Source organism: Chiloscyllium plagiosum, unplaced genomic scaffold, assembly GCF_037043375.1.
Source record: "Chiloscyllium plagiosum isolate Xiang-an unplaced genomic scaffold, Cpla_swu_hap1 HiC_scaffold_4, whole genome shotgun sequence".
In the NCBI taxonomy this organism is placed as follows: domain Eukaryota; kingdom Metazoa; phylum Chordata; class Chondrichthyes; order Orectolobiformes; family Hemiscylliidae; genus Chiloscyllium; species Chiloscyllium plagiosum.
Window position 1 is genome coordinate 119,051,009 of NW_028270142.1, and position 26,895 is coordinate 119,077,903.

Consider the following 26,895-nt stretch of genomic DNA (forward strand, 5'->3'; position numbering starts at 1 on the left):
CTACTGTGACATCGAGGAATAGTAGTTTGTAGTTTTCCTTCTCTTTAGTGAATTTTATGCAAGTAAGGATATTATTGATCATCTTGAAGGTTTCCTCTAATTTGTTTCATTTACTGATGACAAAGGTGTCATCCATGTAGCAGACCCAAAGTTTGTTGGATGGTTAGCTGAGCTGTTTGTTTGAGTCTCTGCATTGCTTCCTCTACTAAAAACCCTGATATTGGATATCCCATGGGTATTCCATTGGTTTGTCTGTGGGTTTTGTTGTTGAAAGTGAAGTGGGTGGTAAGGCATAGGTCCACTAGTTTGATGATATTGTCCTTTGCTGATGAAGTTGAAGATGTTTTGGTGTATGTGTCTTTGGTTCTTCTAATAGTGTAGTCAGTGTTTCCTTGGCCAGATTGATGATGGATATGAACAGGGCTGTTATGTCAAAGGAGACCATTATTTCATCCACTTTTATATCTGTGTCTTTGGTCTTCAGGATTTCTTGGGTAGAGTGGATGGAGTGGTGTGAGTCTTCTATGTATTTTAGTCTTTGGTGTAGCTCCTTGGCTAATCTTTAAGTTGGAGAAAGTGAGGTCTGCAGATGCTGGAGATCAAAGTTGAAACTTTATTGCTGGAACAGCACAGCAGGTCAGGCAGCATCCAGGGAACAGGAGATTCGACGTTTCGGGCACAGGCCCTTCTTCAGGAAGTTTAATCTTTAAGTTGGTGTTCCAGGCAGTGAGACTATGGGTGTGAGGGGGATTCTGGTTTGTGAATTTTGGGTAATCCGTTGAAGTGTGGTGTTGAATCCGTTTGATTTAATTTTTTGGAAGTCTGTCTTATTTATTTCTCCAGATTTCTGACTTTTATTTTGAGTAGGGCTATAATTTGGTTCTCTAGTTGTGGGGTTGGGCCCATCGCCACGTGTTGGTATCTGCAAGCAGCACAATCTTTGTGTAGTCTTTGATTTTAAAATGACTGATATCCTACCTGCATGACAATGTTTGTTTGTTTGTTTGTTTGTTTGTTTGTTTGTTTTTATTTTTTTTAGTCCTTCTATGCTTTCCTTTCTTGTGTTTCCTTCCTTTTTCCTGCTTAATGCTGGTGCGACTGTCTGATGGTTTGCTGGGTTTCTTCTGTGAGTTTGTTGCCTTTCAATGTTATTTCTATTGCTGCAAAGAAATCTTGTCCGCATTCTGGAAGTTGTAATTTAATCCTCTTACTAAGACGGCTTTTTCAGTGTTTTAAGGGTTGGTCAGATAAGTTTGTCTAGTTTGTTTTTATCCATGCTTCTGCGTTATCTGTGGTGTTATTTTGTAAGTTTGTCTAGTTTTTCCTTTTGTGTTTCTCACTCTCTAATATCTATGGCTTGTTGTACTATCTGTCCATTTCATGGACTGATACATTCGTGAATAAAGTGTTTTGGTGTGAAATTTCCCGGTTGTATTTATGGAATCTGTTGTGGGCGTCATTAGTCATTTCTCTAAGCATTCTGTGGCCATTTTGCTCTGCTATTCTTTGGCTACTGTGTTAAGGGAAGTTTGTATTTAAGACAGGTAGTACCTGTTTCCTTATTCGTGCAGTTTGTGCAGTTAAAGGCTGTCTGTGGGTGGCGCTCTGTCAGATGACATTGGTCTCCCATTTTCAGGCCTATTTTAGTGTAATTCGCCCATAGGTGTTAGTGAGTTTTGAGAAGATTTGTAGCTCAGGTTGAACATTTATTTCAATGAGCCACAATACACTGTAGCACAGAGGAACTACGCAGAGCAGAGGAAAATCACCTATACAGTATATTCTAAAAGAATGGGTACCTAATGAACACAGTCCACCAATTTTCTCAGCAACAAACCCAAACAAGCAGACAAAACACATCCAGAAACCCTAGCCACACTCCCTTACATTAAAGGCATCTCAGAAATGACTGCCAGACTACCCAGGCCCCTTGGCATCCTGGTAGTCCACAAACCCACCAACACTAACAGCAGCAAATGAACTTGAAAGACCCTATACAGACAATGAGCAGAACTAATGTCATTTACAAAAGACCTTGCAAGAACTGTAACAAACTCTACATTGGACAAACTGGCAGAAAACTAGCCACAGAAGACGTAACATCAATTAGCCACCAAAAGACAAGACTCACTCTCACTAGTATCTTTACGCACAGATGAGGAAGGACACCACTTTGACTGGGACAGCACATCCATCCTAGGATAAGCCAAACAGACATGTGTGAGAATTCCTAGAAACATAGAATTCCAGTTGGAATACTATCAACGTACACATTGATTTGGATCCCATTTCCACACCCTGAGGGGGAAAAAAACAGGAAATAACATCACTGAAAATGGTGTCACCACTAGAAATGGTGTCACCAATCCAAGGAAACATAAACACATAAATAAAAAGTGAACCATATCACCAGTGCTTCATCCAGAACCTCACTGATAATGTTACCTAGTATGTTGACAAAATATCCAAAAAAAAACTTGCAGCTCAGTGAGCAAACCTACACCCAGATCCTAAACCTGAGCTACAAATCTTCTCAAAACTTGCTCATTAACATACTGTTAGTAAAGGGAGGTCTATTGCTATACTATATTTAGATTTCCAGGGGAATTTAACAAAATGCCACAATAAGAGATTATTGTACAAAGTTCAAGATGATGGTATAGGGACTGACGTACTGACAAAAATAAAGGATTGGTTGTTTGGTTGGTCAGCAAAAAACTGGCATATTGTCTGTTTCAGATTGGCAGTTTATGATAGGTGGTGTCTGTGGGGATCTGTTCTGGGCCCTGGACTTTATAGATATTTTCTGAATCACCCTGTTCAGAGATGTTATAACCCCAACCTTCTGACACAAGAGGACTGTTTGCAACCACTAAACTACAAGAATCTAACTTTTTAGAATTTGTATCAGTGATTAGATGAGGGGATGGAAGACATGATGGTTTAATTTACACCTGATACACCTGAGACCAATTGAACATTTTAAAGTAAGAGTGTATCTTTGAGTTAGACAAGGCATAGTGAGACCAAATCTCAAGTACTGTGTGCAGTGTTGGTATTCCCATTGGAGTTAATTCAGAGGAAGTTTACTAGAATGATACCTGGAGTGAGTGAGTTATCTTATGAGCAAAAGCTAAGCTTGTTTTCATTAGAGTTCAGAAGAGCAAGTGTGATTTTAATTGAAGTTTTCAAGATCCTGCATGATCTTGATCTTGAGAAAGCGGATGGGGAAAGGCTGTTTCCCCTTGTCCAGAACTCAGGACATTGTTTTACAATTGGAGAGAGCCTTTTCCGGCAGAGAAGAGGGGAAACTTTGAGAGTTGTGTAATTTTAGAATTCTCTTCAGAAGATGGTGTAAATGGGATCATTGATCATCTTTCAGACGAGGGAGGTAAATCAATGTTCGACCAGGGTATCCACAATTATTGGAGATAAATAGGAATGTGGAATTTGGAACGCAAATGGATCAGCCGTAATATTATTGAATGGTCAGCCAGAGTTAAAACAGTCTCACTAAACTAATCTCTGTATGCTTCCAGTGACTATACTGGATGCCCAGCCCTTGTTCAGGCTCTGTATAACTGGATATAGTTGTGTTGAAGTTATAATAATTTTTAAAATTATATCAATTCACCTGACCAACCCCCCCCCCCCCCCCCCCCCCCCCAAATAAATGCGCTTTTGGGTGAAAGCGGAACAGTCCATCTTCCGCAGCTACACTGGCACCACCACCCACCTTTTCCTCCTCTACATCAATGACTGTATCGGTGCTACTTCGTGCTCCCACAAGGAGGTTGAACAGTTCATTCCCTTTACTAACACCTTCCACCCCAACCTCAAATTTACCTGGACCGTCTCAGACTCCTCCCTCCCCTTCCTAGACACCTCCATTTCTATCTCAGGTGACCGACTCAATACTGACATTTACTATAAACCAACTGACTCCCACAGCTACCTAGATTACACCACCTCCCACTCTGCCCCCTGTAAAAACACCATCCCGTATTCCCAATTCCTTCGCCTCCGCCGCATCTGCTCCCAGGAGGACCAGTTCCAATACCGAACAACCAGATGGCCTCCTTCAAAGACTGCAATTTCCCCTCCAACGTGGTTTACGATGCTCTCCTCCGCCCTTGAACCCTGCCCCTCCCAATCGCCACCAGGACAGAACCCCACTGGTCCTCACCTACCACCCCACTAACCTCCAGATACATCACATCATCCGTCGTCATTTCCACCATCTCCAAACAGACCCCACCACCAAGGATATATTCCCATCCCTCATCCCCCATCCCCCATCCCCCCCCATATCCGTCACAAATTCACCTGCACCTCCACACACATCATGTACTGTATCCGCTGCACCCGACGTGGCCTCCTTGGGGAGACAGGCCACCTACTTGCAGAACGTTTCAGAGAACACCTCTGGGACACCCGGATCAACCAACCCAACCTCATTTACCTGGACCGTCTCAGACTCCTCCCACTCAACACTTCAACTCCCCCTCCCACTCCGCCAAAGACTTGCAGGTCCTTGGCCACCTCCATCGCCAGACCATGGCAACACGATGCCTGGAGGAAGAGCGCCTCATCTTCCACCTAGGAACCGTCCAACCACAAGAGATGAATGCAGATTTCTCCAGCTTCCTCATTTCTTCCCCCCCCCCCCCCCCCCCGCCCCCCAACCATATCTCAGTCAACAACCCTCGGACTCAGCACCTTATTCTTGACCTGCAATCATCTTCCCGACTTCTCTGCTCCCACCCCCTCTCCGGCCTATCACCCTCACCTTAACCTCCTTCCACCTATCGCATTCCCAATGTCCCTCACCCAAGTCCCCCCCCCTACCTTTTATCTTAACCTGCTTGGCACACCCTCCTCATTCCTGAAGAAGGGCTTATGCCCGAAATGTCGATTCTCCTGCTCCTTTGCTGCTGCCTGACCTGTGCTTTTCCAGCAACACTTTTTTTCAGCTCTGAAGGTGTTGGACTCCATATTAAGTGCAGAAGGTTGTAAAGTGCCTAGTCTGAAGATGAGATGTTGTTCCTCCAGCTTACGCTGTGATTCACTGGATCACTGCTGAGGACAGACAAGAGAGCATGCGGGCAGGATGCTGTGTTAAAATGGTCAGCGACAGGAAGGTGTAGGTTAGACAGTGAAAGTCTTTTTCCTAGGATGATTACTTCAGCGTGTACGAGGGGACATAACTACAAATTAAGAGGTGATAGATTTAAGACTGACATCAGAGGCAGGTTCTTTACGCAGAGAGTGGTAAGGGCATGGAATGCACTACCTCTAATGTCAACTCTGCCACAGTAGGGAGATTTAAACAATGGATAATTTTGGGATTGTGTAGGGGGACGAGCTGAGAATAGTTCACAGGTCGGCGCAGCATTGAGGGCTGAAGGGCCTGTTCTGCACTGTATTCTGTTACGTCTACACATGGACTGGAGGTGTTCTGTAAAACAATCACCCAGTCTGTTTGGTTTCCAGTGTGTAGCAAATGCAGTAGACCAGATTGGAAGAGGTACAGGTGAAATGCTCATTCATTTGGAAAGACTGTTTAGGCCCTTGGGTGGTGAGCAGGGAAGAGATGAAGGGGCAGGTGTTGCATGTTTTGCAGTTACATGGGAAGGTGGGGTGGTGTTGGTGGCCATTGAGGAATGGACTAGTGTCCTGGAGGGAATGGCTCCTGTGAATGCAGACAGAGGGAGTGAGGAGGAGATGTGTTTAGTGGTGGTGGTCTGCTGGGATTGTCTGAAATGGCAAAGGATGATCTTTTGAATGTGGAGGCTGGTGAGATGAAAAGTGAGGACAAGAGGGACCCAATCACACTGTTGTGATGGGAAGGAGCAAGGGCAGAATAACTTGATAGGGTGGTTAGGTCAGATGCCATTGAGGGCCATATCAACCACTGTGAGCAGGAAGCTATGGTTATGGAAGAAAGAAGCCATGTCAGCACTGCTGTTTTAGAAGGTGGCATCGTCCCAACATTTCACTAATGCTGTGGATGAAGGAAATGGAAGATTGGGATGAAATCGTTTTTGGGAAGTGGTATGTGAAGAGCCGTAGTGAAGGTAGCTATGGTAGTCTGTGCCTTTGTCGTGGATGACAGCAGACAGTTTATTTCCTGAATGGAAAGAGGTCAAGGAAGGGAAGTGTTGGAAATGGATTGTGTGAAAGTTGTAGAAGGTTGGAAATTGGAGGCAAAATAAACTAAATTAAGGCCGTGGCAGGAGCACTAAGTGGCACCGAAACAGTTCTCGATGTAACGAGAAAAGAGTTGTGTGAAAAGCCAGTGTAGGACTGGAAGAAGGATAATCCACATACCCCATAAAAAGTCAGGCGTTACTCTGACCCATAAGGGTGCCCATAGCCACTCCTTTGACTTGACAGCAGTGTGGTGAATGAAAGGAGAGATTGCTTACAGGAAACAAATTCAACCAAGTAGAGAAGAGTGGCAGTGGATGGAAATTGTTCAGGCCTCTGGTTGAGAAAGAAGCCAAGAGCGCTCAGACCATCCTGGTGGGTAATGGGGGTGAGGAGGAATTGGACATCTGTGGTGAAGAGGAGGCAGTTAGGGCCAGGAAACTGGAAATTGTCAATGTGGCAGAGGGTATCCGAGGAATCGTGGATGTCGGTGGACAGGGTTAGGACAAGTGGAGCGAAGATTTGGTCAAGGTAGGGAGATATCAGCTTGGTGAAGCAGGAACAGGATGATAGGGTGTACTGGGACAGTCTAGTTTGTAGATGTTAGGAAGGAGGTAGAAGCAGGCTTTCTGGGGTTGAGAGATTATAATGTTGGAGGTAGTGAGGTTGGTGACGTGTCTTTGTCAGTTTTCATGATTTCACTAATGATGTTTAGATATATAAATGTAATGTATATATTTAATATTTGCTGTAAGTTTGTATTTTTGGTTCATGAGCTAGTACAGTGAGTATTTTTGTATCTGATTAACAATTAACTTTTAAACATGCTTTTGGCCATGGTGAATTTATTTAAACAATTTTTAAGGCTTAGCTTTAGAATTAATACTTTTTTTGTGCGCATTAGTAGGGTTTTATGACCAAACAAAACAGACAAGCTCCATTTTAGAAGGAGAGGACATGGAGTCAGACAACATAGAAATATCCTTACAGACTAACAAACACCAAACTACATTAATTCCATTTACCTGCATATGGTCTATAGTCTACAGTGTGCTGGCATTTTAAGTGCTTGATTCAGGTGCTGCTTAAATGTTGCAAGACTACCTGCCTCCACCACCTGCTCAAACAGCCTGTTGCCATCCTTCAGGTTTAAAAAAATTTCTCCAATCTCCTCGAAATCACATACTCCTCACCTTAAATTTCTGCTGTTTTGGTCTGAGAAGTCAGCCATGGGAAAAAGATTCTCGTAACCTAGTCTGAGTTAGACAAAATTAGGTGAAGTATAGATGCGCACAATGCCCACACCTTAGCTGTAAGGAAAACAAATGCAGCCTATCCATTCTCTGTTCATTACTGAGGCTTTTCATCCTAGGCTGCATCCTGGTGAATCTCCTCTGCTCTCCTTCCAATGCAATCACAACCTTCTGCTAGTGTGGCTATCAGAAGTGCAAACTGTATTGTGATTTTTAAAGCTTAAGGAAAGTGCCAACAGTTTAGAGAATTTTTTTTGTAGTTTTACTTTGTTTTGAGCAATCTTGTGAAGTCCTTGGATGAAGCAAATAGACCTGTGCTATTTTTGATTTGCTCACTGAGCTGGAAGGTTTGCAAAAATGAACCTTCCACCTCAGCGAGCAAGCCTACATTTAGAACCTCAACCTGAGCAACAAATCTTCTCAACTCACTAACTTCACAACATGCCTATTGAACAAACTTCTTCTAAAGTGATGGATAGATTAAAGATAGATTGCCTTAGAGTTAAAAGTTAGTGCTAATCACAGGCAGAAAGAGTTAGGATAAAATCCTGAAGAGCTTTCTGAAAGCGGAGTATGTTTAAGCTTAGGTATACCAGGAAGAAGCTGTATGTGGTTCTACTATATAGGTTTAAGTCATTTGTGTCCTTAAGTTGTCAAAGTGTTAGAGATGAGGACTCTGACAGTACAGGTGGTGACGTTGCGAATTATATAAAAGCTGAAATGTTTTTTCACAATTGAAAGTATGTTGGATTAATCAAATTATACTGGTTAAAAACTCTAATCTTCTTCTTCATGTCTCATTTCATCTCTTATCAGTTTCTTGTCTTTACTTAGACTGATTTAAGACATATGGGTGAAGTTAGCTCCAGTAGTTGAGGTCAGTTAACTCATTTGACTGGACTGCTGCAATGCAGTGATACCAATAACAATTCCACACTGGCTGAGATCTGTGAAGGTCCCACAACCTTATTCTCGCCCCTTGCCTAAGGTGTGGCGAACCCCAGATTTCTCTCTCGCTCTTGCTCACGCTCATGCCATAGTAACCCTGTATTCTCCAGGGGACTAGGGAAACCTACCTTTACCTTACCAGCCGTCGTTTCTGCAGTTATCCACCCTCCCTAAACTATACTGTGCTGTTTTTGATTTGAACTTCAGAACATGCTCATTTAACAATGGGACAGAAACAGAAACTTCGAGAAGCTCGGGTGTGGTGTCATCGGTGGATTTTCAAGTCCAGTGGATTTTCAAGTCCAGTGGCCCTTTTTCAGAACTGAAAGTAGCAGGAAATGGTGGTATTTATGCTGTTGGGTCAAAACTGGAAGATAAATAGATGGGCACCCAGCCAAGAGTGGGGTGCAGGGCTGAAAAAAAAACAGGCGTAGAGATTCTGGCTTTACGTTTGCCAATAGGTAATGCTGAATAGGTGTTATTGGCAACTCTGAATAAATGGAAACGAGTTGGCTGTGCTGGGAAACCAGACCGAACAGGGACAGAGGAGTGTGGGAGTGGGTATTGAACATGGAGGAGGTTTTCATGTTCTGAAATTGTTAAACTCTATGTTGAGTCCTCAGGGCTGTGAGATACCTAAACAGAAGATGTGTTTCTCTAACTTGTGTTGAGCTTCTCTGCAGCAAGCCTGAGACCGAGAGGTTGTCATGGGAACATAGTATATTGAAGTGACGGCAACTGGAAATTCAGCGCCATTCACTCAGTTTGCATTTCATCGCCCAAATATAAAGAAGACTACATTGAGCAACAAACCATAAGCACAATACTGCACTTCTCAATTGACTATTGATTTAGCTTTCAAAAAATAATAGGTTAAATGGAAAGGGGTTAGAGGGTGTAAGGAAATATCTTTGTAAGACTAATACTTTTTCCTCCTCGGAAAAAAACATCAATTTATCTGCCAGGTAGAAATGCCCTTGTAGTTTCCAGTGGTGTGAGGACTGACTTCAAGCACACTTCATGTAAAATTCAAGTATGTAAGTGTGAGACAGCTTTAGAAATTGATCAAAGTGGTTAAGTTGATTGGCATCAAGTAATAATGGCTAATAAAAGAAATGCCTTAATATGAATTACACTACATTGCCACAGGCTGAATTTTATTTTTGCCCTATTTAAATAAAAATCTTTTGAACCCAATAGCCATAGACTTGAGATAACTGTAGTAATACTTTTTTAAAGGGTTTCCTAATAATAAACTGACTTTTTTCTTTACAGCTAAACTTTCATTTCTAATCCAGTTTTATTTCCATGTGTAAAATGTTTTGATTGCAGATGTTATAGAAGTTGTTACAATTGTCTGTTGAGTAATAGACACAGGTAAGCTGATAAGTTTAATAATAACTATAAAAATATAAACACTGCCCCCACCCCGCAACTCACGCCACCCTATAGTGCACAACTGGATTACAGTCAGGTTTGTAATGTGTATACCCCTGTACATGTGTTTGCAGGATTACAATGATGAAATTAGACAGCAACAGCTTCAAGAACTGTCCTACTTGAATGGTACACCAGAGAGTCCAGAAACTCCAGCAGTTCGAGGGAAACCAGTAAGGGGGAGAGGGACACTTGCTCCAGCTCTAAGCAGGTGAATGTATATTTATTTTTATGGTGCAGGCTGGTAAGCTTTTGGCTTTATTTCAAAATCATTTTTCACTACCAGAAGTGATTCACTATCCATATAGTTATGGAGAAAACTTAATCTAAAATACAATTTGGCCAATATCAAGTTTGTAAGTATTTCAAAGAAAATACTTCACTAAAGTATTGGGTGAAAGCATTTCCCACAAATCTCTATTCTTCATACTCCTAGTCACCCATAGTTGTGGCATTCAGTTTTATTGTTAACACTGAAGTGCTTAATACTGCAAAAATTCAAAACATGAACCTCCCTCCCCTTCCTGGACCTCTCCATCACCGTCTCTGCTGATTTACTAACCACAGACATATACTACAAGCCCACCGACTCCCACAGCTATCTAGACTACACCTCCTACCACCCTGCCTCCTGTTTTTAAAAAAAATCCCGTATTCCCAATTCCTCCGCCTCCACCGCACCTGTTCCCAATTCTACCTCAAAGTCCCAGATGGCCTCCCTCTTCCAGGATTGCAATTCCCTTCCCACATGGTTAGCGGTACCCTCTAGTGCATCTCCTCCACTTCACGCACCACCACTCTTGAATCCCACCCTTCGCAACACAACAAGGACAGAACCCCCCCCACCCCTCCCGAACCTCTCCTTCCACCCACAAACCTCCGCATACAATGCATCATCCTCCGCCACCTCCAAATGGACTCCAGAGATGTATTTCCCTCCCCACCCCCATCAGTGTTCCCAAAAGACCATTCCCTCCAACTCCCTCATCAGGTCCACAACCCCCACCAGCCCACATCCTACCCTGGCACCTTGCCCTGTCACTGCAGGAAGTGCAAAATCTGCGCCCACCCAAAGCCCGAAGGGATCCTTCGACATCTGTCAGAAATTTACCCTGTATCTCTACCAATGTCATCTACTGCATCCGTTATACCCAATTATCCTCTACATCGGGAGACAGGACGCCGCCTCATGGATTGTATCAGAGAACGTCTCTGGGACATCTGCACTCACCAACCCATTTGCCCTGTGGCTGAAGACTTCAATTTCCCCCTCCTACTCCGTCAAGGACATGCAGGTTCTGGGCCGCCTCCACCACCAAACTGTTACCACCCAACTCCTGGAGGAGGAGCTCCTCATCTTTCGCCTTGGGACCCTGCAGACACCGGGATAAATGTGGATTTCAATTCCCCTGGATTTCAGGCCTCCAGTCTGAAAAACAAATGCAGATTGTTCATTATCTGAATGACGATAGATTGGAAAAATTGCAATGAGAACTGGGTGATGTCCTTGTAAAGCATTTGATGAAAATAAGTTGCAAGAGAAACTGGCAGTAAAAAAGGCAAATGTTGCCCATCATAGCAAGAGGATTTGAATACAGGATGCTTCATAATTGCATGGAGCTTTGGTGACCCCACACCTGGAATACAGCAGGCAATTTTGTTCACCTTATCTGAGGAAGGAAGCTCTGGCTAGAGAGGGAGTGCAAAGAACATTTAACAGTTGATTTGATTGATATGAAGTGAGACTGGATCAGTTATGACTATATCCACTGGAATTTGAGTCGGGGGAGGCAGATCTCGCAGAAACCTATAAAATTCTAACTAGACAGGGTAAATGCTAAAAGAATGTTCGCAAAAATGGGGGTGGGGGTGTCCAGAAGCAGGGGTCACAATCTGAGGGTGAGATGTGAAATTTTTTCACCCTGAGAATAGTGACTGTAGGGAATTCTATGCCACAAAAAGCAATTAGGATCAATACATGTACTGTTTCTTGAAAATATTTTAACTCTGAACCTTTTAGTTCCAAGAACTAAAGGGTGTGGGCAAAAATCAGAAACCAGTGCTAAGTTGGATGATCAGTGATCTTGTGGAATTGCAGAGTAGATTGGGAAGGTTGAATGATCTATTCCTGCACCTAATTTCTTCTTTGTAAGAAGGCAGATAATGGTGGGAGGGAACATATTAAATATATTCCATTTACATTAAAGGTTATTGTGAGGCAGGCCAAACACACTTCCCTGTTGAACAAATGTTAACAAAGATTGAGAGTCTTCAGTGCATGGCAGAATCAATATCAAATATTGGAAAAGACCTAGTATTGCTGATCCAGATGGATGTTGATGTGGGAATGTCATGCTAAGAAGGAAATCGGGTTTAAGAACGAGCATTTCTGCCACATAAACATAGTGACTACAAGAGTAGGCTAGAGGCTAGGAATATTGCACAGAGTAACTTACTTCCTGACTCCACAAAGCCTGTCCATCATTTACAAGGCACAGGTCATCAATGTGATGCCTGGATGGGTGCACGTCCATTCAAAAAGCTTGATATCATCCAGGACAAAGCAGCCTGCTTGATTTGACACCACGTTCATGAACATCCAGTCCCTCCGTCACTGATGCTCGGTAGCAGCAGTACGTACCAACTACAAGATGCACTGCAGAAATTCATTCATAGTCGTTTAGACAGCAACTTACAAATCCACGGTCACTTCCATCTAGAAGAACAAGGGCAGAAGGTACATGGGAATACTACCATCTGCAAATTTCCTTCCAAGTTACTCACCATCCTGATTTGGAAATATATCGCTGTTACTCCACTGACATTGGGTCAAAATCCTGGAATTTCCTCCCTAATAACATTGTGTTAACCTACAGCACTTCGACTGTCATGGTTCAAGAAGGCAGCTCACTACCATATTATCAAGGCAAGGATGGGTAGTAAATGCTGGCCAGCCAATGACGCTCACGTCCCATTAGTGAATTTTTAGAAAGTGTCTGGTGCAAGCAAAACTTAACGTTTTAGAATTTTACTGAAATTGCACTTCTTGAAATAAGTGTATAAAGGAACAATTTAACAATTTTTTAAAAGAATACTTTTATGAACATAAAACAGATGAAATTGAATGATGTATTGATGGTCGATTCTTTCATGTCCTTCTCTCTATCTTATTGTCTTGTGTTAGTCATAGTCATCGAGATGTACAGCATGGAAACGGACCCTTTGGTCCAACCCGTCCATGTTGACCAGATATCCCAACCAAATCTAGTCCCACCTGCCAGCACCTGGCCCATATCCCTCCAAACCTTTCCTATTCATATACCCATCCAAATGCCTCTTAAATGTTGCAATTATACCAGCCTCTACCACATCCTTTGGCAGCTCATTCCATACACGTACCACCCTCTGCGTGAAAAAGTTGCCCCTTGGGTCTCATATCTTCCTCTCTCACCCTAAACCTATGCCCTCTAGTTCTGGACTCGCTGACCCCAGGGAAAAGACTTTGCCTATTAATCCTATCCATGCCCCTCATAATTTTGTAAACCTCCATATGGTCACCCCTCGGCCTCTGACACTCCAGGGAAAACAGCCCCAGCCTGTTCAGCCTCTCCCTGTAGCTCCGATCCTCCAACCCTGGCAACATCCTTGTAAATCTTTTCTGAACCCTTTCAAGTTTCACAACATCTTTCCAATAGGAAGGAGACCAGAATAGCACGCAATATTCCAACAGTGGCCTAACCAATATCCTGTACAGCTGCAACATGACCTCCCAACTCCTGCACTCAATACTCTGACCAATAAAGGAAAGCATACCAAACACCACCTTCACTATCCTATCCACCTGTGACTCCACTTTCAAGGAGCTATGAACCTGCACTCCAAGGTCTCTTTGTTCAGCAACACTCCCTAGGACCTTACCATTAAGTGTATAAGTCCTGCTGAGATTTGCTTTCTTAAAATGCAGCACCTCGCATTTATCTGAATTAATCTCCATCTGCCACTTCTCAGCCCATTGGCCCATCTGGTCCAGATCTTCTTGTAATCTGAGGTAACCCTCTTCGCTGTCCACTACACCTCCAATTTTGGTGCCATCTGAAAACTTACTAACTGTACCTCTTGTGCTCGCATCCAAATCAATTTTGTAAATGACAAAAAGTAGAGGGCCCAGCACCGATCCTTGTGGCACTCCAAGGATCACTGGTCTCAGGCCTCCAGACTGAAAAGTAACCCTCCACAACCACCCTCTGTCTTCTACCTTTGAGCCAGTTCTGTATCCAAATGGCTAGTTCTCTCTGTATTCCATGAGATCTAATCTTGCTAATCAGTCTCCCATGGGGATCCTTGTCAAACACCTTACTGAAGTCCATGTACATCACATCTACTGCTCTGCCCTCATCAACCATCTTTGTTAGTTCTTCAAAAAACTCAAGTTTGTGAGACCTGATTTCCCACGCACAAAGCCATGTTGACTATCCCAAATCGGTCCTTGCCTTTCCAAATACGTGTACATCCTGTTTTATCATGGCTGACTTGATCTTTGTCTTTTTTCCTCTGTGCATTAGAGGCCGTGGTGGAGTTCCTCCCCCAACATCAACAGTTCCACGTACAGGGCCTGTTCCCAGAGGAGCACCCCCTGGTCGAGGTCCTGGAGCTAGGGGACGTGGAGTCCCAGCACCAAGAGCAAGAGGAGCGCCAGGTTACAGACCTCCACCACCTCCAGTACAAGACACATCATATGGTGAATATGTAAGTAAATTTCTGTTTCTCAAATTGTTGTGGTTGTGAATGTTAATGACCAGGTGTAGTTCAAAATAGCTTGACATGTTTTTGTAGTTTTGAAACAGCATATTAAAACCTAGCTAGATAGTCTTTGAAGAAGTCCATTAAAAGTATCAGCATTATTAGAATGGATTGCCATTAACAGTAAAATAGATCAGAAGTTGTTCTACAACTAAGAAAAGCAATTTAAACTACTTGAATTCCATCTTTTTTTTTTTAAAAAAAAAAGGGGGATCTCACTGAAATTTTGAGATCCCAAGCTTCTTGATAGAGATGGCCAACTCTACAACCTATTCCTCTGCTTACGTAGGTTATCTCAACTCCCTCCCCTTTTTCCCAACTTCCCGGTAGTGTTCAAGTCTCGGGGGGGGGGGAATATATAAAGCTCTCCCCTAGACTTTGACATTTTTTCCTTTAACATCTCTACTATTTTTTAAAAAAAATGTTTCTTGAGGGTACCTGTGATAAAACGTTTGGAATCTGCCATGACTTACATTTATATACCTTAGTATCATAACAACCCATTTAGATGGATTGCTATGAAATTTGTACTGCGCCCTTCAGTTTTTACTGAACTGCATTCACACTCAAACTCTCAAAACCTCCTCCATCTTTTCTCCTGGAAATCCATCATTATAATTCATCATTCCTTTCTGTGTAATTTGCTTGACCTGCTTCCCCTTAAAAATATCTTGTGCTACTCACTTTAACCAATCATTCTGATAGTGAGTTTTACATTCTCACCATTCTTTGGATGAAGTACTACTACTCTGAATTCCCAGTTTAATTTTTTTGGTACCAATCTAATATTAACGTTCTTTATTTTATACTCTTTCCCACGATAAGGAATATTCTCTGTGCATCCACTTCATCTAACCCTTTCATAGCTTTCATAGCTATTAGATTATACTTCAGCTTTTATTTTCAAGAGAAAAGAGACCCAAATTATTTTCTGATGAATATATTTTGATTTGACCCTTGTCACATCTACGCACAACCAAATGACTGTTGTTTCTGTAGTAGTGACCAGAATTATGCACAGTTCTAAGTGTATTGAAGCTTGGTTAGAACAAAATGTAAAAATCTGTGGCACAACTTAGTAATTTCTACTTAAAAATCCCCTCATTTTTCTGCCTCACCTAGACTTACAACCTCTAAAGAATAGATTACCTCCCACATCTGCCATGATCTTCTACCTCACATTTATCTGTTAAACTTTGTTTGCTAATTATTTACAGGCATTGAGCTTGTTAATGTACTTCTGTAATTTTTTGCACCGTCCTCCGTGTTTCCTATCCCATTTATGTTGGTGTCATTTGCAAATTAAAAAATTGGTTTAATTCCAAATTCATAATGTCAGTTATGACCAGTAGTGGATATAATACTGATCCTTGTTGAATACCGCTTCCTATCTCCTGGTTAGCAATCAGTTCTGTCAGTTATCCTCTGATTCTACATTTTCCAGTCTTATTCATTATTCTATTAAAGAGCACCTTTTGAAAATTCTGAAATTATAATCCATCTCATCAACAGTTTCTTCTCTTGGCACAGCTATTGAATCACTTGTCGGCATTATTTATTTTTGTTTGTCGAATGGAGTAGTGAGTGTGAGAAATGTCCCCTCTATTTTATCTTTTGTAAAATCTGATTTTGGAAAGCCTGCTTTAATACATGGTGAGTCAACAAAATTTTTTTCTGGCGCAGAAACTATGGTGTTATGCAATAGCATTATACCGCTATGGTTCTGATGTCCAATTTTTTTTTTTCCATCTCTCATTTTAAAAATGCTTTTTGATAGTTAACAAATCTGCTTAATGTGAGAACAGACTACTTTACTTTTTAAACTGATCCTATTAATTCTAGTTTTAATGAGAGCCGGTCTTTCTTTATCAGAATTTTTTGTATTGAAAAGTTTAATAAATTTACTATATAATAAACAGAAATTCTTTAAGTCTCCCATTTATGGAGTGTGTGCTTTTGACATCTGAGCGATCTTGGAAAGTGTCATCACTGCATCACCCATCATAAATCCATGCTCGTCTTTGAGTGAGGCAGCAAGTAAAACCTGAGGGCACCAGATGATAACATCAAGCAGGACAACAAGCAGTAGAGAACAGGGTAGTGAGTAAAGCTGAGGAAAGGTTCCAAGTGAGTGTCAACAGCAATGACCACACAATAGGGTGGCAAACAACAGTTTAACGGTGTCAGCAGCACCAGCTTCCTGCTCCAGTGGGAGTCCACACTGATGATAGGAGCAGCATTGATTTCCTGTTTGTGCATTGACAGGTGATTCACTGTTTCTGTCAGTCAATTTTAATCATTACTTATTTGAAAGAAATTCCAGTTACTCTAATATAGTTTTAAAATATCTCTTATTTTGACAGTAGTTTTTTTATTTCTTTAAAGGTACCAGAAGTTGAAATAAAAATTCACAGCTCCCACTGATTTAAATTTGGAATTACTTATTTTGTTGGTTTCACCTTGGACAGTAGAACAATTAGGGACAGTGGGTGGCTCAGTGGTTACCACTGTTGCCTCTCAGCACCAGGGACCCATGTTCACTTCCATCCTCTGGTGGCTGTTTGTTTGTTTGGAGTATGCACATTCTCCCTGTGTCTGCATGGGTTTCCCTCCAGGTGCTCTGTTTTCCTCCCACAGTATGAAGTTGTGCAGGCTAGGTGGATTGGCCATGCCAAATTGTTTGTAGTATCTAGTGTCTATAGTGTCCAGAGATGTTCAGGCTAAGTGGATTAACTGTTGGAAATATAGGGTTACAAGGATGGAGGAATAGGGGTGGGTCTAGGTGGAATGCTCTTCAGAGGTGGATCAGATGGGTTGAATGTTTGTTTCCACTTTGTAGGGATTCTATGATTCTATAAATTCTAAATATGTCAAGGTGTTTAATGACTGGAACATTACTATAGCACTGGCTAGCTCCTGGCTTAGATGCCTGAGACCTTTTTTTTTCAAAAAAAAAATGTTCTTGCAAAATTTAAACTGTTGCAGTAAACAGTTTAATCAAAGCCCCACTTCGGAGTTATTTTCCATCTCTTTCTTACTCCTGCATATTAAAGGACTACAATAAACTAAACTCATTATGATGAACCTCAGACATTTCTTCAATTAAGAATTTATCTATTCGGTATAATAAATTCCATCAGTTGAAAAGTGTTAATTCAGCTCTGCTGTATATATCGTTATTAGAATTGCTAGACTCCCCAACTGAGAAATTACACTTTTGCTGTCAGGCAGTACATGATCTATGAATCCTAGAATGGAGAGTTGCAAGAACCTGATGGCAGAGATAGTGGACCCACTGGTTACAATAGTCAAAAATTCTCTGGACACTGGAAAAGTTCCAGTGGATTGGGAAAATACTGATGTAACACTGTTATTCAGAAAAGGGAAGGAGGCAATACGTGGGAAATTACAGACCAGTTAGCTTAACACTTGGAAAACTGAGAAGGTGGCACCACTTTTGTTGGACAGTGTTATAATCAATTATCTAGAAAGAACTATCACGACATTTGAAAAGTCAAAACGCTATCCATCAGTTAACATGGCTTTACAAAGTTAAAAATCACACAACGCCAGGTTATAGTCCAACAGGTTTAATTGAAAGCACACTAGCTTTTGGAGCGACGCTCCTTCATCAGGTGATTTTGGAGGGCTCAATCGTAACACAGAATTTATAGCAAAAATTTGCAGTGTGATGTAACTGAAATTATACATTGAAGAATTCATTGTCTGTTAAGCCTTTCATCTGTTACAATACAGTGATAGTTTCACTTCTTTCATATGTAAATCACAAACCCTTTTTTTTTAAAAAGTTGCATTCTCGGGTTTGGTGTTAACAATGGTGATAGCTAGACAATATGTTGAAGGTATTAGCCCCCTGTGTTCTGTCTATGACCTGATGTTTAGATTGATTCCAATCTAAAAAGTGAGATAAGAGTTTTACATAAATTCATGCAGTTTTTGAGCTCCGAGTTCTCCATGAATGTATGTGGTTTTTGAGCAAAGTGCAATGTAACTCTGAAAGTACCAAAAAAGTTCACCACACAAAATAAGTGTGGGAGTCTGTGTCTATAAGGGTGTGTGTGCGCGTCTGTGTGTATCTGTGTCTCTGTGTATGAATATCTGTGTGTGTCGTGCAATGGTGATCACCTGTAATGTGACATGAATCCAAGGTCCCGGTTGAGGCCCTCCCTATGGGTACCGAACTTAGCTATCAGCCTCTGCTCAGCCACTTTCCTCTGCTGCCTGTCGGGACTTTTTAGATTGGAATCAATCTATACTTCAGGTCATAGACAGAGAACACAGGGGGCTAACACCTTCAACATATTGGTCTAGCTATCACCATTGTTGACAGCTAACCCGAGAATGCAACTTTTTTTAAAAAAAAAGGTTTTGTGATTTACATATGAAAGAAGTGAAACTATCACTGTATTCTAACAGATGAAAGGCTTAACAGACAATCAATTCTTCAATGTATAATTTCAGTTACATCACACTGCAAATTTTTGCGATAAATTCTGTGTTACGATCGAGCCCTCCACAATCACCTGATGAAGGAGCTAGTGTGCTTCCAATTAAACCTGCTGGACTGCAACCTGGTGTTGTGATTTTTAACTTTGTACACCCCAGTCCAACACCGGCATCTCCGAATCATAACATGGTTTTACGAAGGGCAAATCACGTTTGATTAATTTGCTAGAGTTCTCTGAAGATGTAACAAGCAAAGTGGATAATGAGGATCCTGCAGATGTAACATATCAAACACCTTCCAGAAGTCCAGATAAGGTGCTGCACAAAAAGGTTAATTAAGAAGATTTGATCATATGGAATTCGGGATAAACTATTAGCTTGGGTAGGTGACTGGCTGATGGATAGAAGACAGAGCATCAGGATAATTTTTGTTTTCTGGATGCTAAAAAGTAACTGGTGGGGTGCCACAGTTTTAGTCCTTGGGGCCCAGCTGTTTACCATGTGCATTATCCCTGCATCCAAGTTGTTAGAAGGCTTCATAACCAAATTTTCAGATGAGACAAAAATAGGCAGGACGGTAAACTGTAATGAGAAAATAAAAAAACGTACAAATAGATGTAGATAGGTTAGGACAGTGGGGCAAAATGTGGCAGATGGGGTTTAACATGGATAAGTGGGAGGTTATGCATTTGGGTCGACGAAGGCAACCTATTATCTCAGTAGGGAGAGCCTTCAGAGTATTACGGTACAGAGCGATCCGGGTGTCACCGGATTCATGAGTCACAGAAAACTAGCATGCAGGTACAGCAGATAATAAAGCCAATGGAATGTTGGCTTTTCTAGCTAAAACAATCTAATATAGAGGTAAGGAAATATTAGTGCAACTATACAAGGCGCAGCTTTGGTCCCCTTCTTTGAGGAAGGATGTAGTGGCATTGGAGGCAGTTCAGAGGAGGTTCGTTAGATTGATGTCAGAGATGAGAGATTTGTTGTAAGAACAAAGATAAAACATAGGCCTATACTTTCTGGAGTTTAGAATGAGGGGAGATCAAATTTTGGTATTCAAGATGATAAAAGGAATGGATAAAATAGACATGGAGTGGATGCTTCCTCTTGTGGGGCAGCCTAGGATGAGAGGTCATTGTCTTAGGATAAGGGTAGGAGAGTCAATATTTCAGACATAAGCCCTTCATCAGGAATAACTTGTGCCCGAGATGTCAACTTTCCTGCTTTTCAGATGCTGCCTGACCTGTGCTTTTCCAGCACCACATCTTTGTTTTACTCTGATTCTCCAGTATCTGCAGTGTTCACTTTCTCTTAGGATAAGGGATAGCAAATTTAAAACAGTTGAGCAGAAACAACTATTTCCAAAGGGTTGTAAATCTATGGAATTCGCTATCCCAAAGTGTAGTGGATGCTGGGACAATGAGTAAATTTGAGGAGTTAGACAGATTTAATGGGGGTGAGGAGCATATCCGCCATTATCGCATGGTGGAGCAGACTTGATGGGCTGAGTGGCCTAATTCTGCTCCTTTATCTTATGAACATTAAGAACATCTTTTGTGAATGACACCACCACGTTTGCAGAGCAGTAGATAACCGTGCAGGTACATGGATTGAGAATACGGAATCAGTAACGAACTAACTTAAGTGAAAGTACTCCACTACTGAATTAAACACACATCTGAACTAGTGAAGTTAAAATGTTTGAACTGTTAACACTACTCTGGATAAAGAAACCTGCCTGATTGACAGTCTATTCAGTATTTTAATGTCGCTCAATCCATAACTAATGCATTATAGCTACTGTGTGTATTTGTTACACAGTTTTTAGCTCAAAGCCTTTAGAAGTCAACGGGTTGCTGGAAAAGCACAGCAGGTCAGGCAGCATCCTAGGAGCAGAAGAATTGACATTTTGGGCATAAGCCCTGTCTAAAGGCTTTGTTGACAGCATCTCTCAAACTTGTGATACCATCACTTAGTGACAAATGAATAGCAGGTGCATAAAAACAAAGCTCACCATTTTGAGGGGCTGGAGGATCTGAGGTGTTTAAAGTTGAACACATTTGTTATCTTGACTACCAATCGTGTTATGTTACACACAATAACTGTTCCCTAAGGTCTCATGGAGCAGGTTACACATTTGAGTCACAGACCACATCAAGCACCACTTTTCTATCATAGCTAAGAAAATGATACTGTTACAAATTATCTTACAGCCCCTTCACTTTTTAGTCTCGAGATGCTGACTGCCAGCTTTTTTCTTTTTCAGCACTGATCTGTCAGTTGCCAATAGTTAGCATACCATATTCACTGCCACAATAAAATTCTGTACACTATGTACTTATTACTGCCATGCTGATCGTGTCAGTCTTGACTGGGGTTGAGCTGGTCAATTAAATTCCAATCCTTTGAAATAAACTTTTAGGCTGATATTTCAATGGAGTGTTGTACTTTGAGAAATTCCATCATTTGGTGAAAACATTGCAGTATGGGAACATTAGCATTGGGTCCAATCTCTCCTCTGTGAAGCATATAAATTAATCCATAAAATACTTGAAGGAAATTAATCTGGTCTCTAAGGCCAATTTCGATCCCTCAAACAACATCATGAAAGTTGATTATAGGGCTGTTTATAAATGCATTTTATGTGACTTTTGAGAGTTCGATTTGGCTGCTGCTTTTTACTTTTTACAAAAAAAAAAGTCTGAAACTTTTATTAAGTTCCGAATTGAAAGGCGTTGTCCTTTTTAAGTGTCCTTGTTTGCTAAGTTCACTCACTCCCAAGTCCAATATAAAATAAATGCTCTAACTCTGCAGCTGTAGAATACCATTTTGAATTATTCAGGTTTTTTTTTTTTGCCACCTGTGCCTCAATTGAGCATTCCCAACTTTAATTTTTTTCAGCATTGTTGACTGTATTCAGTTGCCAAGGCCTAAAGCGTTTTAACTGCCTCCCTAAATCTCTCCAATCTCTCTGACCTCCTTTCTAAATATGACTTGAAGCTTATCTTTTTTTAAAACCAAGCTTTTGGTCATCTTCCCAATGACGTTCATATGTGGCTTAGTGTCCAATTATGTTTTGTTTTAAATTATAATCCTTGTTTTCAAATATTCCCATGGTCTGGACCCTCCCTGTCTCCATTATTAACCTGTAACCTGCTGAGCTATCTCCACTTCACTAACTTCACATCGTGAGCTTCATAGATTTTATTACTCCATTGCTGATGGTCATGCCTTTAGCTGTATAGGCTCAAGCTCTCTAATCTCCTTTCTGATTCTCCATCTTTCTACCCAGCTTTTCTTCTTTAAGGTATTCCTTACACCTAACAATTTGACCAAGCTTTTGATTATCTTTTCTAGTATCTCAAATTGTCTGTGTACAAGTTTTTTGTTTTGTTTTTCCCTTGTACTGTAACCTGGAACTGTATTTAGCACTTTCAACATAAAGTTGTAATGCAGTTTGGGGCAAATTGTCAGAGCAATATATAACAACAGACCAAATTTTCTCTCCTATCATTTACAATGTTCGAACATTGAACTTTATTGTGGCATAATTTCTGTTAACAATCATTCCACAGTGAGCCTCTATATGAAAAGGGGAACGGCTAATTTTGTCAATCTACATTATTTAAAAGGTTTGCTTCAGTTGCTGTCCAAAATAACTTGTTTAGTGGGGTGGTACCCATTATGTTGTTACTATGCTGTCTATATAGATGCAAAACACCCCGTTTGGTTCGTTAGTATAATTAAGTATTTTGGTAATGATTGTGAGTAAATAACTTCAGAGTTATCCATCAGTGGTCATAGTTGTCTGTCTCATTTGTCTTATTTTTGAAATCATTACAGATTCATATTAACTGTAAAACTGAACCAGTGTGTATTAAAAGTTTGAACAATGAAAATAGAGAAAAATCACACATGAGGACTAAAACACCTGATAGTCATCAGGAGATATTATGACAGTAAGTTTAGTATCATTTAGGATGTACTTGGCCAATACAAACTTTACCACATTGGATGATATTTAGTTGACAAATTGGCTATACCCATTTTCAGTCTGAGGCATTTTGAACACCTTGAGCAACGATTAAATCACTGTAGTGAGCAGAGCTGTTGGTAGTTCCTATTGCTGGCACTCTGATCACAAAATGTAATTTAATGGAAGCAGAACTTAGTGTTACAATTCTTTTTCAGTAGTTCTTGACAGAAGCCTTAACATTTTAGGCAGTTGAAGATTGATGGAAGTTCCTGTTCCTGGATGGAACAATTTTCATACATTATGATCTTGAAAATAACACCAGTATTCATGCAAATGAAATAGCAGGAATAGCAAGAGATGAAAGTAAATCTCAACAGATTTGATTGAAAATGTTATTGTATGAGTCTGGTTCTAATTAGCTTTTCAAAACTAACTTCTGTAATGGCTTTTCATACTTCATTTGTCTGAAGTGGAAGGATATACCCCAAAAAGTGACAGTGATTTATTAATAATTTAACAATGGCCATCGGGTTTGGTAACTACTGCCCATGATTAAATAGAAAGACCTAAATGCAGGAAGATTCTTTGTAAAAGCATAACGCTTGTTAGCAGTTACGTGAACTACTGATTTTGTTTTTAAAATTAGAAATCTATAGGATAGCAGCCACAGTTTATTTCCTGTTTTCTTTTTAACATTAATTTTTCCAAATTTATAACCTCACTTATTGTTTTTAAAAAATTGTCCTGTGTATTTTTAATTCAAAATTGTACCTGTTTAGCTTTTAATTGTCACTGTTCTATTGAACTTTTAATTGAACATTTTTTTATAGGATTTTAGCTGTCTGTATTTTGAGAAAAAAGTATTGTTAACTTCATAAACACTATACAGTTGCATACAGGAGCTACATAATTTTAATTTCCAATTCCCATAGTTCATGTTCTTTATATTGAAATGTTAACTGTTTCAGCTGTGGCTGTAAACATAAACGTGCACAGAAGGCTTGGTAATTGCCTGTGCCTCCCACTTCCATTATGTTGCCACAGTATAGACATGTCATCCTGCTGTGTTTGTACAAATAGAAGCACTTTCTATTCTTGTCTGTCCAAAATGCAGGTACAGCCACCTAATGTGAGACTTTCAAGTAGATCATTATAAAAAAAAAAAATGCTCTGCACTTGAATTTGTACTGCTGCATTAAACCTGGTCAAATATGCATGCTACGTTATAGTTTGTATAAACATCTTACACTTTATTTAGCACAGGCCTAGACTACTTTGACAAGAAGGTTAAACTAAATGTTCTGGGGAAGTTGTGGTATACTGGCATTGTCACTAGACTAGGAATTTAGAGACCTAGTTAATGCTCTGAAATCTTGAACTCTTCCATACCAGTTGGTGGAGTCTGAATTCAATAAAAGTATCTGGAACTGTAAGCTTTAATGGTGACCATGAAACATTGTTGAGTTCCATTAAAACTAATCTGATTCACTTATGTTTTTAAGGAAAACAATCTGCCATTATTACCTGATTTCTCCCTCCATGCGACCTTAGACTCAAGCATTTATAATTACCTTTTGGAATAACTTAGCAAGCCATTCTGTTCCATTCCTTTCAGATGTTTTCAAAACTACTTTTTTTAAATAAGAATAAAAAAATTGTCCCAGACACTGCCATCATCATCCCTTCTTATTGTTTCATTAGCAAGTTAGATACAGCAGAAGTGGAGGCATAGTGATATTCAGAGAGGTGACCTAAAATTCCCTTAGCATTAACACCAGCCCCATGAGGTTTCCTGCCATCCAATCAAACATGAGCAAGAAAATCCCCTGCTGCCTACTAGGGACTACATCCCCCTCAGCTGATGAATCTGTACAGCTCCATGTTGAACATCACTTGGAGGAAGCAATGAGATGGCAATGGTTTAGAATGCATTGATTGCTAATGTAGAGTGTACTCTTTACTCTGTATACATCACCAAGAGTGGCTGGGTGGCTAACTGCGAACCAAGCTGGTTATGTTCGCACTGTACTTGTCAAAGACCGTATTGATGCAAGTAACCATTACACTGTCCTTGCAGAGACAAAGTCGCATCTTCACATTGAGGATGCCCTTCATTGTGTTGTGGTACAAGCACTATTTTAAACTGGATTGATTTTGGGCATATCTAATAATTCAAGACTGGGCATATTTGAGGTGCTGTGAGCTGTGAGCAGCATCGGAATTATGTGTAGCAGAGATCCGCAAACTCATGGCCTGGCATATTCACAACCATGGTCAAAAAAGATGAAAGTGACTGTCTTTGTAATCAAGACACCATAGTCCTTGGGAATTAGGGGGAGATCTTTCTGCTGTTGGATTCACATTAAGCACAAAAATATTTGTTGAAGGTCAGTTATCTGAACTCCAAGGCATAAGCACTACAAGAATTCCACAGGGTAATGTCATAGGTCAAATATTCATCAACAGCTCCTTCAAAACTCCAATCTTTGTACAGTTTTCTTCATCGTTTGCTAAACCTCAGAACCTGAAACAGTCCACTATCAAATACAAGCCAAGGACAGTCTCCAGACTTGGCTGATAAGTGACAATTTGAGGAGATGATGGTCTAGTGGAATTATCACTCGACTGTTAATCCAGAGACCCAGATCCTGGGGACCTGGGTGCCAATCCTACCAGGCAGATGGTGGAATTTGGATTCAATTTTTTAAAAATGTAGAATTAGCAGTTTAATGATGACCACAAATCCATTGACAATTTGGAAAAACCTGTCTGGTCACTAATGTGCTTTAGTTTCTCATTGGACTGTACAAATTATTCAGTAAGTAAACCTAGCAGTCACTGTGTCACTGAACTATGCAAACCATAATGTAACAATTTTTGATTTCTCAGGCTACTCAGTTAGCTGTTAGCTATGATATACTAAAAACAGTGCAAATGAGCAGGAGTGAGAGATGACTGTGTGCTCCTATTTATCATCCCTTCGCAGTAATCCGTGTCTGCAGATATCATCATAGCTTTGTTCTGGTCAGCTACATAACTGAACAACCAACAAACCTTCCTGTCTAAACTGACATCTGACCAAAGTCAAGGCACAAAGTTGCTGATGCCCATGGAGACAGGATGAAAGAAATTTGACTGAAATATCTACTTTAATTATACTTTTGGCTGTGTCCTGGTGCACTGATAATTAATAATTACAGTTGTAGTTGGATTTGATGGTATACTTGTAAAGCCAGCTTTTTTTTTTGAAGTGAATTTTTTTGAATGTGTTTAATTATAACTTTGGTATACTGTAAAGTCACTACTATCCTTCTTTGAAACTTTAGGCATATGGTGATGGCTATGGAGCAACCTATGAAGACCAAGGTTATGACTCTTATGATAACAACTACAGCAGTCAAGGCCAGAGGTACTTATTCTGCATAACCGCAAATAGATTTTTTTTTTAAATTTATGGAAGACTGGGACATCATTCAGTGTGACTTTGAATTAACAAAGCAAATAGACTATCATTTGTTGCAAAGGAAATTGAAAGCTTCAGTTATACAAGGCACTGAAACCACATCTGCAGTGTCATGTACAGTATTGGTGATTTGAAAAGGTGGAAATGCATTGTAAGCAGTTCAGAGAAGGTTTACTTGACTAATATTTGGAATGGGCAGATTGTCTAATGAGTAAATATGTGGAGGAACTGATGTTGGACTGAAGTGGACAAAGTTAAAAATCACACATCAGGCCAATAGGTTTATTTGGAAGCACTAGCTTATTTTTAAAGTAACATCTCCGCTCAGACGATGCATTAAAGGTGTGAGGTTAGAGTCTGTCTGTATCCTAATCTTGAGTCAAACTGATTCTACT

The 26,895-nt window shown here is 40.5% G+C and overlaps 1 protein-coding gene across 5 annotated transcripts in view; it reads left to right on the top strand.

The window, feature by feature from the left end:
- The window catches only part of khdrbs3 (KH domain containing, RNA binding, signal transduction associated 3), a 181,596-nt gene that overhangs the window by 103,837 nt on the left and 50,864 nt on the right, over positions 1-26,895 (top strand). For all 5 annotated transcript variants that reach the window (XR_015757037.1, XR_015757038.1, XR_006311360.2 and 2 more), the window contains exons 6-8: positions 9,863-9,999; positions 14,351-14,534; positions 26,364-26,446. Coding sequence is in view for 1 of the 5 variants with exons in the window: in XM_043687862.2 (XP_043543797.1) it covers positions 9,863-9,999; positions 14,351-14,534; positions 26,364-26,446 (404 nt within the window). In the remaining 4 variants the exon portion in view is untranslated. The remainder of the gene's footprint in view (positions 1-9,862; positions 10,000-14,350; positions 14,535-26,363; positions 26,447-26,895) is intronic.